This window comes from Palaemon carinicauda, chromosome 2 (genome assembly GCF_036898095.1).
Source record: "Palaemon carinicauda isolate YSFRI2023 chromosome 2, ASM3689809v2, whole genome shotgun sequence".
NCBI classification, from domain to species: Eukaryota; Metazoa; Arthropoda; class Malacostraca; order Decapoda; family Palaemonidae; genus Palaemon; species Palaemon carinicauda.
In genome coordinates, this window is record NC_090726.1 from 185,072,972 (window position 1) to 185,085,607 (window position 12,636).

General features: G+C 55.0%; 1 protein-coding gene across 3 annotated transcripts in view; it reads left to right on the plus strand.

The window, feature by feature from the left end:
- Positions 1 to 12,636, plus strand: part of wus (TM2 and DnaJ domain-containing protein wurst) — a 138,059-nt gene that overhangs the window by 23,068 nt on the left and 102,355 nt on the right. For all 3 annotated transcript variants that reach the window (XM_068359816.1, XM_068359823.1, XM_068359811.1), the window contains exon 2: positions 267 to 369. In XM_068359816.1, coding sequence (XP_068215917.1) covers positions 267 to 369 — 103 coding nt within the window. The remainder of the gene's footprint in view (positions 1 to 266; positions 370 to 12,636) is intronic.

A 12,636-nucleotide genomic window follows, 5' to 3' on the forward strand; every position in this document is an offset into this window, starting at 1 on the left:
TATTTTATAAAGTCCAGACTTCCCAGTGAATGTCTTGAGCTACCTCTGGTTGTGCAGATGCTCCCTGAAGCATACCTGACCAGAGAGGATGATTGTTGTTTATTTGCTGTTGAGTGTGTAATTGGAGCTGTAAATTGTAGGATATGCAGTTGTATATTGACGGTTCTCTATTTTTTACAATTTTAATATTTTTCACAATTTCATGTTCATGATTTGAGACAGTTGGAGCACAGCCATTCCTTAATATTGTATTTTTTTTTCTATAGGCCAAGAAGAGAAATGGAAAAGAGCCTATGTGTTGCATACCTTGCTTGGCTTTTTGGAGGATGGCTGGGACTGCATCATTTTTACCTAAGGCGTGATAGACAAGTAAGTTGAATCTCTCTCTCTCTCTCTCTCTCTCTCTCATTGGGATATTTAAAACAAGTTCTCTGTCTGTACGATAGTCTTGACTCAAAATGTTTTTATTGAATTTTGGTAAATTTAAGCTCAAAATGCTATTTTGAATTGATTATTTGTTCCGTAACTGGAATACAAACCACTCTATTTAATAGGGATATTACTTTCGGCGTAGCTGAAATGACGAGCCATTAATTTTTAACGAGGGTTTACTACCCACGCCGCTAGTTAGCGGGGATGTATGGAGGGTAGCTTGCTACCGCTCCCCCTCACTCACCTGTGATTGAGCTCACTTTGCTTTCGGCTCGGATGGTGAACGGACGTTGCCGCTCTCATCCTCGCTGACAATTGACAGCCATTAATGCATTTTGTTCTTTTCTTTTCTCTTAGACTGTATACGTGAAGTTGGCTTCTGCGACCATGCACACCTGCCCTGGTCTTCCCGACGGCCCCTGTGGAACATTCATGTCGGCGTTCGAGACCGATCCTCACGCTCTTCGTCCTTCTTGCAGAGGCCAATGGTGTGGTAGTGTCAACAAGGGTAGTGAGTGTAGGGAGTGGTCTTCCTCTCAGTGGGAGAGGTTTTCGCGTCGGCGGAAGGAGAGGTCCAAGCGGGATGTTTCTCCTTCGAAGGTTGCTTCAAAGGAAGAAAAACCCAAGGCCTCTTTTTCCGTCGCCCAAACCTCCTCCGGAGCTCCTACTCGGTCGGTCTCTTTCGAGAGACCGTCGAGTAGTAGCGTAGACCGAATTATTTCTGTCCAACTCTGGGTCTCGAGAGATGACGTTGCTTCCCCTAGCGAAGCAGCAGCACCCCCCCCCCCCCCGGGAGGCCTTGTTACTAACCTCTGTTTTCCAGATTTGGTCCTCCTTTGGGGCTCACGGGTTCACTCTCCAAGGAGATTTTGCTTGATTACATCAGCATGGGTGCTTCTGTCAAGCAGTTGTCATCACCGTCAGAGGTAGATCCCCTGACACTTGTCGACGTTATTGTGCCAGAGGTGTCTCATGCGGCGTCACCCATCTCCTCTGCCACTCCAGATCTACGGTAGCTGACGGCTTATTTTCCCCCATTCCTGACCATCCTCCGAGGAGGAAACTAAGTTCATCATCAGTCTCGCCTGCTAGTGTTTCTCTCCCCCGGGGGAGTTGACTTACAGAGACTCCTCTTCGGAGGACTGCTGACGGTCAGCTTGCTGATCCAACGGCCCCCAGAGGGCTCATCCGTCGGAAGGCTCGCCTTCTTCTTCACCTTAGAGGCCTTCCTTCACCTGCGGTGAGGAGGCGCCACTTTGGTTCAACGTCGTCTATGCAGTCCCCCGCAGAGGAGCCTCTAGACCGATCGTCCATCACTGTACCTGCAACCAGTCTTGTGACTTCGGTACTGGACCTCTCTGCAGATCGTTTGCGATCTCTTTCGGTGGATGGTCCTCCTTTTAAAGGACACGTCGACCATCCACCCGACAGACCTGCCGACCTTCCAGCGCCGTTCCTGCATGGGCCTAGCAAGGCTCCACATAAGTGCGCTATCGCGCGCCAACGTACCGCGCATCACGCGCCCACGCAACCTGACCAGCGCTCACTAGCAACTCGTCAGGACCCAACACTGCGGCGCACCACCCATCTGCTCGCCCTTACGCAGGGCAGCAGCCTCACGCGCTTACACACCAACATGCTCCTACTAGACCAGAGATCTCCCAAGCGCCATGTGCGCCCACATGCACACACGCGCCAACGATCTCCTACGCACCAGTGCCCACCTGCGCTCCAGCACTCACCTGCGTTACTTGCGTGCCAACGTTCTCCCGCACGCCAACATGTGCGCCCCACATCACGCTTTCCTGAGCGCCATCACTCTCTAGCACGCAAGTTCGTAGGTGAGGCAACAACCCTATTGCCCTCACCTGCGCGCCAACTTTTACCTGCGCGCACATAGAGATACGCGCGCCCTCTTTCTCTTGCGCTCCCGCGCGCCCATCATAATTTTACTGTGCGCCGGCGCGTTCGGAGACATTCTTCTGCAAGCGCGCCCTAATTCTTCGACAGACGCGCGCTAACACTCTCCCTCGCGCGGGCACCACCATTACTCGCCCTCGCGTGGGCACCACCATTACTCGCCCTCGCGCGGGCACCACCACTACTCGCCCTCGCGCGGGCACCACCACTACTCGCCCTCGCGCGGGCACCACCACTACTCGCCCTCGCGCGGGCACCACCATTACTCGCCCTCGCGCGGGCACCACCGCTACTCGCCCTCGCGCGGGCACCACCGCTACTCGCCCTCGCGCGGGCACCACCACTACTCGCCCTCGCGCGGCAACTCCATTACTCGCCCTCTCGCGGGCACCACCACTACTCGCCCTCGCGCGGGCACCTCCATTACTCGCCCTCTCGCGGGCACCACTACTCGCCCTCGCGCGGGCACCACCACCACTACTCGCCCTCGCGCGGGCACCACCACCACCACCACTACTCGCCCTCGCGCGGGCACCACCACCACCACCACTACTCGCCCTCGCGCGGGCACCACCACCACCACCACCACTACTACTCGCCCTCGCGCGGGCACCACCACCACCACCACCACTACTCGCCCTCGCGCGGGCACCACCACCACCACCACCACCACTACTCGCCCTCGCCCTCGCACGGGCACCACCACCACCACCACCACTACTCGCCCTCGCGCGGGCACCACCACCACCACCACCACCACCACCACCACTCGCCCTCGCGCGGGCACCACCACCACCACCACCACCACCACCACCACCACTACTCGCCCTCGCGCGGGCACCACCACCACCACTACTCGCCCTCGCGCGGGCACCACCACCACCACTACTCGCCCTCGCGCGGGCACCACCACCACCACTACTCGCCCTCGCGCGGGCACCACCACCACCACTACTCGCCCTCGCGCGGGCACCACCACCACCACCACCACCACCACCACCACTACTCGCCCTCGCGCGGGCACCACCACCACCACCACCACTACTCGCCCTCGCGCGGGCACCACCACCACCACCACCACCACCACCACCACCACCACTACTCGCCCTCGCGCGGGCACCACCACCACCACTACTCGCCCTCGCGCGGGCATCACCACTACTCGCCCTCGCGCGGGCACCACTACTCGCCCTCGCGCGGGCACCACCACTACTCGCCCTCGCGCGGGCACCACTACTCGCCCTCGCGCGGGCACCACCACCACCACCACCACCACCACCACCACCACCACCACTACTACTCGCCCTCGCGCGGGCACCACCACCACCACCACCACCACCACCACCACCACCACCACCACCACCACCACTACTACTCGCCCTCGCGCGGGCACCACCACCACCACTACTCGCCCTCGCGCGGGCACCACCACCACCACCACCACCACCACCACCACCACCACCACCACCACCACCACCACCACCACCACTACTCGCCCTCGCGCGGGCACCACCACCACCACTACCACTACTCGCCCTCGCGCGGGCACCACCACCACCACCACCACCACCACCACTACTCGCCCTCGCGCGGGCACCACCACCACCACTACCACTACTCGCCCTCGCGCGGGCACCACCACCACCACCACCACCACCACTACTCGCCCTCGCGCGGGCACCACCACCACCACCACCACCACCACCACCACCACCACCACCACCACCACTACCACTACCACTACCACTACCACTACCACTACTCGCCCTCGCGCGGGCACCACCACTACTCGCCCTCGCGCGGGCACCACCACTACTCGCCCTCGCGCGGGCACCACCACTACTCGCCCTCGCGCGGGCACCACCACTACTCGCCCTCGCGCGGGTGCCAATATTCTCCCACACGCAAGCATGCGCACCAAAAGGAACGACGTCCAGCAAGGTCGCCATCGCCTCATTCCCCCCCCTGCAAGCGCATGCCACCACGCATTGTGGGAGAAGGGAAACATGCAGAGAGGTTCAGGATCCCAAAGCTAGTTCCTAAGGCAAACCCCCCCATTCCAGTAACTCCTTCCAGGGAACCTTCAGTCCCTTTCCCTTCAAGGGGTATATCTGACAGTGCGTCTGTCAGCCAACAGCCCAGGTTCAGTGCCCTGATCAGAGCCGTAACCCAGGCTTTCAAGCCTGTCTTCTCTGTTCTAGGACATGGAACCATGGCTTCCTCTACCCCTTTGAAGAGGAAAAGAGGAGTTGTGGACGCGGGCACTTCTCCAAGGGCGAAACTAACTCCACTCAGACCATCAAGGCAAGTTCCTCATTTCATTTCTTGTACTAACTCTCCGTCCCTTTCGGACGAAGATCTCCCGTCACCAAGGGAACCATGCAAAGAGAGATTTTCCCCATTGCACCAATGGAGGAAACCTCTCTTCACGCCGAGAGTTCCTCACAGTCCGGGAATAGAAGGACATGCAACACTCATCAATGTTGGAGTCTTACATCCTTCCCCAGAAGAAATCTAAAGACTCCAAAACATTGCCAAAGTTCTCCACTAGGGCTAGGATGGAGCCAGCCAGCCACTCAGGAAATGTCCGCAACTCTCCCCAAGAAGAGCCTTTGGGGATATAAGGAGACTTCGCAGCAAGTCCTACAACAGACAACAGGAGGAGACCAGCAGGAGTCAGAACACGCATTTTGGCAGGTTCTGACTCTAATGAGGGTTCTCAACGGGTTTTCCGACTCGGAGATCCCCCCTCGAGAGGGCAAAGACACGGTCCTAGACTGCGTCTTTGGTACTCAAAAACCCTCTAAGATCAGTGCAGCCCTGGCTTGGTCTCATGGGGTAAAGAGTACCAGTGTCAAGATCGCCCAGCAGCTCTCCGAGATGTCCTCCTCCAACCATTCCGGTACCACGAACAAGCTCCTTCCACCTCCTCGCGTACAACAGAGGAGGTATTTCGAGATCCTAGAGGAGCCTTGTTCAGCTCTTCCGCTTCACCACTCGCTAGAAGAGCTAACCAGGGGAGTCCCTCTTGAGAGACTCTCCAACCGGCAGGTCTCGTTTTTGGCCGCAGAGATCCTCAACCAGGAGAAGGTCACGAAGTGTGCTAGGCAAGCTACTTTGTGGCTTGATATCTGGTTGCGGACCTTAGGTATCCTAATATGATCTGAGGATTTCTCCAAGGAACATACCAGGAAAGCTATGGAAACCTTCCTTCTCTCAGGTACTCGCACGATCAAGTTTCTTGCCCACCAAGTCTTGAACTTGTGGGCAAAGACCATCCTGAAATGTCGGGATGCAGTAGCTGAGAGATTCCACCAGAAGGTCCCTAGCGCCGAGATCAATAGGCTCAGACATTCCTCCATAGAGGGGTCTCTTCTGTTCGATCCTAAGGATGTGGAACATGCCGCTGAGAGGTGGAGGAAGTCCCATCAAGACTCCCTCCTCCATAGGGCTTTAACATCTAAGCCCTATAAACCTCCAGCACCACAGCAGTCCCGTCCAACCAAGACCACTACGACGACAACAGCAGTGAAGACAACGGTGTCTAAGCCCTTTCTTGTCAAAGACAGGAAAGGCAAAAAGTCCTCCAGGGGAGGCACAAATCCTAGAGGGAGTAGCCGAGGTTGCAAACGCTAGGATAGGCAGTCCCCCTGCATTTCCACCAGTGGGGGGATGCCTACAGAGTTGCGCAAACGGTGGAAGGAACTCGGGGCCGATTCCTGGACAATCTCCGTGGTCAGTCTAGGATATCGCGTCCCGTTCATAACATCTCTACCTTCCCTGACCAGGAATCGAGTGTCATTGAACTCCCTTCCCATGGGATCGGCAAGGGGCCTTGTTGAAGAAGGGCGCTCTCCAAGAGGTCCTCGTCAGATCCCCAGGATTCTTCAGTCAACTCTTTCTTGTAAAGAAGGCGTCTGGAGGCTGGAGACCAGTCATCGACTTCTCAGCTTTGAACAAGTTTGTCAAACAAACTCCGTTCAGCATGGAGACGGCAGACACGGTCAGACTAGCAGTATGACCGCAAGACTTCGTGTGCACACTGGACCTAAAGGACGCGTACTTCCAGATCCCAGTCCATCCGTCTTCAAGGAAGTACTTAAGATTCAGCCTGGACAACAGAATATACCAGTTCAAGGTGCTTTGCTTCGGTCTTTTCACAGTACCACAAGTTTTCACCAGAGTGTTCACCCTAGTATCATCTTAGGCACACAGGATTTGCATCCGTCTCCTCCGTTATGTGGACGACTGGCTAATCCTAGCAGACTCGGTGTCAACAGTGTTCACCCTAGTATCATCTTAGGCACACAGGATTGGCATCCGTCTCCTCCGTTATCTGAACGACTGGCTAATCCTAGCAGACTCGGTGTCAACCCTTCTTCACCGAAACAAAGTTCTGAGACTTTGCCAGGATCTGGGGATCATGGTAAATCTCGAGAAGTCCTCTCTGCTTCCCACTCAAGACTGGTATACTTAGACATGATTATAGACATCATTCTCCACAAAGCCTTCCCATCAGACGACAGGATAGCAAGGCTGAGAAAGGTCGCAAGACCTTTTCTCTGACGAGAAGAACTTCCAGCCCAATCATGGCTACGTCTCCTCGGTCACCTTTCATCGCTGGCTCGTCTAGTTCCCAATGGTTGCCTCAGGATGAGATCCCTTCAGTGGCGACTCAAGTCCTGGTGGAATCAAGCATACGACTCCCCGGACATCCAGATCCCCATGGGACCTGCGAAACTGACAGACCTCCAGTGGTGGGTGACAGACAAGAATCTACGGAAGGGAGTGGATCTTCTCATCCTCCCCCCTGATTTGATGTTGTTTTCAGATGCTTCAAAAAAAAAGGGTTGGGGGCCCACGTGCTGCACCATACGACCTCAGGCCTCTGGTCACAGTCAGAAAAGTACCTCCACATAAATCTCCTAGAGATGAAGGCCGTCTTTCTGACCCTTCAACAGTTCCAACAGTACCTGGCAAGTCACTCTGTGGTGGTGATGAGCCTTCTCATCAGACGACAGGATAGCACGGCTGAGAAAGGTCGCAAGACCTTTTCTAAGACGAGAAGAACTTCCAGCCCAATTGTGGCTACGTCTCCTCGGTCACCTTTCATTGCTGGCCCGTCTAGTTCCCAATGGTCGCCTCAGGACAAGATCCCTCTAGTGGCGACTCAAGTCCCGGTGGAATCAAGCATTTGACTTCCCGTACATCCAGATCCCCTTGGGACCTGCGGAACTGACAGACCTCCAGTGGTGGGTGACAGACGGATTTGATGCTGTTTTCAGACGCTTCAAAAAAAGAGTTTGGGGCACACGTGCTGCACCACACGACCTCAGGCCTCTGGTCAGAGTCAGAAAAGTACATCCATATAAAACTCCTAGAGATGAAGGCCGTCTTTCTGGCCCTTCAACAGCTCCAGCAGGACCTGGCAAGTCACTCTGTGGTGGTGATGAGCAACAACACCACAGTAGTGGCCTACATCATCAAACAAGGAGGTACTTTTTCGCAGCAACTATCGCATCTAGCAGTAGAGATACTGAGATGGGCCGAAATCCACTCGATACCACTGTCGGCGCGCTTCATTCCAGGCAAAAGGAATGTGCTCGCCGACAACCTGAGCAGAGCATCTCAGATAGTGAGTACCGAGTGGTCTTTGGATCATCTAGTTGCCAACAAAGTCCTGACTTTGTTGGGTTCTCCGACTGTGGATCTCTTCGCAACGGCCTTGAATTTCAGGCTCCCGCTGTACTGTTCCCCAGTCCCAGACCCTAAGGCTCTTTGGCAAGATGCTTTCCAACAATGGTGAGACAACATCGATGTTTATGCCTTTCCCCCTTTTGTCTGATGAGGAGGGTACTCAACAAGACCAGAATATCGGTCAATCTTTCAATGACCCTCATAGCTCTGCTATGGTATCACGCAGAATGGTTCCCGGACCTTCTGCAACTCCTAATGGAGCCACCAAGAGAACTCCCTCCACGACACAATCTACTCAAACAACCACACGCCAACATCTTCCACAGAGCCATAGCTTTGCTACGACTTCACACCTGGAGATTATCCAGCATCTCCTCTCAGAGAGGATTTTCGCAGTAAGTTGCGATTAGGATGTCTGGACATCTGCGGAAATCATCTGCAGCAGTCTACCAGGCAAAGTGGAAAGTCTTCTGTGGTTGGTGTCGTGGAAATGATATCACTCCACTCGATGCCACTATTCCAGCAATAGCGGAGTTCCTCGTGTATTTGCATGAAGAAATGCGTCTATCAGTCTCGGCAGTGAAAGGGTATCGCTCAGCCTTAAGCCTCGCCTTCAGACTGAAAGGAATGGACATTTCTTCATCGCTAGAACTTTCTCTACTCATACGGGGTTATGAACTTACCTGCCCCCAGTCAGAAGTGACACCTCCCCCATGGAACGTGGTTCGAGTTCTCAGGTCTCTTAAGAGACTTCCCTATGAACCATTATGCCAGGCAAAAGATCGCCACCTAACTTGGAAGACTGTGTTCCTGCTAGCTTTGGCCTCGGCCAAGCGAATCGGCGAACTTCATGGTCTCTCATATGATATCGCCCATTCAAGGGGATGGGGAGAGATAACGTTCAGCTTCGTCCCTGAGTTTATTGCTAAGACTCAGAACCCGGGAGTAGCAGATCCTCGATTCGACTCCTTCCGGATTTCTAGTCTCCGTACTGTAACAGATGACCCAGACCATCTCTTACTATGCCTAGTAAGGAGCTTGAGGCTGTATCTCAAGAGAACAGCTGCAGCCCGTCCACGTGTGCCAGTACTATTCGTCAGCACAGGAAGGACTAAGAGGATGGTCACCAAGAACACCATCTCAGCATGGATTCGCAGGGTCATTGATCTTGCACTGAATCCAGACCCTCCTCCGTCACATCGCCCTAGAGCACATGATGTCAGGGGCATAGCTATGTCCCTGGCCTTCAAAAGAAATTATTCAGTGACGCAGGTTCTTCAAGCTGAGGTGTGGAAACGTCAAAACACGTTCACATCCCACTACCTGCAAGACGTGACCCACAGGAGACTCGATACGTTTTCTATCGGTCCTGTGGTGGCTGCACAACAGCTGGTTTAAAACCTCAAGCTCCTTACTGTATTGGACAAGTAGCAGAAGGTTGAGGGCATTGTTACCCGGTTTTAGTCTGCATGGATGAAAAGGTTTGACTGGCCCTTATTCTTTTCTTCATCATCCCCTCTCTTGGGGAAAGCAGCATCCAGGGTTCTCTGCATAGCTGACCTCAAACCACTGCAGGTAAACCATGTTTCCTTGTGTACCTAGTATTAAGATTAATACTGTTCCGTCCCCATACCCTGACGAGGTGTATTGGGAAAGTCCTAGTGCACAGTTTTCCATCTAAAGAACTTCGGAACATCTTTCTAGGACGAGTCACACTTCTACATACCTTCACACATAGCTTGCATAGACCGCAGACCTTACGTAGCAAGGTTTTAGCGAGGTGCAGGGACTCCTTATTTCTTGAGTGCTAACACACTGAGATAAGGAGCCTCCGGGCAAAGCCAAAAAGCCAGACTGGCTAGGACGTCCACCCTTCTTAATGGATGAGTCACCCCTATTAAATAGCGTGGTTTGTATTCCAGTTACGGAACAAATGACAAATTCGTAGATAGTTTGTATTTTTCTTAACTATACAAAACTTAGCTATTTAACCAAACTTGCCTGCCAGCCCTATCCCTCTTGAAGTCCTACCTCCAAGCAAAGTGAGCTCAATCACAGGTGTGTGAGGGGGAGCAGTAGCAAGCTACTCTTTCTACCCTCGCTAACTAGCGGTGTGGGTAGTTAACCGTCGTTAAAAATTAATGGCTCGTCATTTCAGCTACGCCGAAAGTAATACCCCGATTAAATAGCTAAGGTTTGTATAGTTAAGAAAAATACAAATTATCTATGAATTTGTCATTTGTTCCGTAACCGAAATACAAACCACGCTATTTACATTGGGTTTACCTTTTAGCGCAGCTGAAATGACGAGCCAATAGTTTTAACGAGGGTTAATTACCCCCACGCTAGTTAGCTGGGGTAGGGGAAGGGTAGCTTGCTACCCCTCCCCCCCCACACACCGGTGACTTGCTTCACTTCACTTTTGGATCGGCGATGCACAGACGTGTCTGTCCATCGTCCTCGTTAACAGCCTTTAATCTTTTTTCTGCTTTTTCTTTACTACAGCTTGTGTGTGTGTTTGAAGTTGACTACCAATTATTATTATTATCTTTACTATGCGTACATGCCCTGGTGTTGCCGGCCGCCCTTGTGGGACCTTTATGTCGGCTTTGGAGACGGATCCTCACACCCTTTGCCTTCAGTGTCGGGGCCGACAGTGTGACCAGGAAAACGTGTAGTGAGTGTAGGGAGTGGTCTGCCTCCCAGTGGGAGAGGTTTGGCCGCCGGCTAAGAAGAAGTCCAAGAGAGACCGTTCTCCTTCGGGGGTTGCCTTGAAGGAGGAAGGTTCTCGGGACTTCTTTCGCCGCCCAAACCCTCCTCCGAAGCTCCCCCTCGTCCGGCTCCTAAGGAGAGTCGGCAGAGTGGTAGCGCAGGCCCTAGTTCTGTTTCCCAACCTTGGGTGGGGGGAGAGGGCGTCGCCTCCCATAGCGGGGCGGTTCCCCCTCCTCCTCCGGGGGAGGTTGTTGATAATTCATTGTCTAATGATGATCTCTTACAGATTTGGCCTTCCCTGAGGCTTCAGGGCTTGCCCTCCAGGGTCGCCTTGATTGACCTTGTCTAGTTGGGGGCCGCCGTTAAGCAGTCGCCGGCGGTAGCAGAGGTAGACCCTCTGTCTATCGTCGACGTCGTGGTGGCAGAGGCCTCCGACGGGGCTGGGCAATCCTCTACAGGTGCAGTTGAGGATGATGGTGCTGACGGCTCTCCTCCCCCTTCTGTACATCCTTCGAAGGGGGAAGTGAGTCCTACGGGCTCTTCTGCTGTTCAGCTTCCCTCTAAGGGAAGTGCCTTGACTGAGACTCCCCTTCGGAGGACTGATGGTCCTGATGATCTTCCCCGTGGCCGCCTTCGCCGTAAGGCTCACCGTCCGCTGCGTCGCAAGGGCCTCCCTTCCCCTTATAAGGGGGTTAAGAGGCGCCTTTTTGGATCTTCTTCCTCCGAAGGGGACTCTCCTCGTCGTACTCAGCCTACAGCTCCTGCTCCTTTGGACCTCTTTGCAGACCGTTCTCCAACTCCTGCTAGAACTTCACCTTCTGGGGAACTCGTCACCCGACGGGCAACGGTCCCTTCGGGGCAAAGGGATTCTTCCCTTTCACGTGCAGAGTTAGCGCACAGGCGCTCTCCTGCTCGTCAGCGCTCTCCTCCTCGTTAATGCTCTCCTGCTCGTCAGCGCTCACCTGTTCGCCGGCGCTCTCCTGATGTTCGCCCTCCTCGTCAGCGGTCTCCTGAGGACATCCTACATCCTGTGGTTCCTGAAGAGCGCTTAGCGCGCCAGCATTCTTCTGCTCGCCCTTCTGCAGTGTTAGCGCACAGGCGCTCTCCTGCTCGTCAGCGCTCTTCTGAGCGTCAGCGCTCTTCTGAGGATGATTGCCCTCCTGATCGCCAGCGCTCTCCTGTGGTCTCTGACCATCCTGCAGTCCCTGTTGGTCACCCTGTGTGCCATCAGTCTCCTGAGCTCTCTCGCGATCCTCATCCTGTGTTTACGCAACATCGTCCGCGTTCTCCAGCGCGTGTTTCAAAAGCACATGTTCGCCCACGTGCCTACGATCTTCCTGTTCGTGAACGCGCCGCGCCACCTGTTCCTTCACAGGATCTCACGCGTCACCCCCTTACTCGCCAGCGATCACCTGCTCGCCAGCGTTCACAGGCGATTCTAGTATCGCCTGTTTGTCAGCGCGATCATTCGCCCGCTCGCCTGCGCGCCCGCGCGATCATCCGCCTGCGCGCCCGCGCGATCGTCCGCCTGCGCGCCCGCGCGATCGTCCGCCTGCGCGCCCGCGCGATCGTCCGCCTGCGCGCCCGCGCGATCGTCCGCCTGCGCGCCCGCGCGATCGCCCGCCCGCCCGCCCGCCCGCCCGCCCGCCCGACCGACCGACCGTTCACCCTCGCGCGACCATCGTTCGCGGCGAATTTCGCAGCCGGTGGTAGCAGCAGGAACGTGTGTTCCTAGACAGCGCTCTGGATCGCCTCCACCCAAACGCAGGACTGTAGTGCAGGACAAGGAAGACACTGCGGAGAGGTTAGTGCATCATTCTTCCCCCCCCTTCTTTTCAGGCAGGTACTGTGGTGTCCACTCCAAAGGATCGCCCG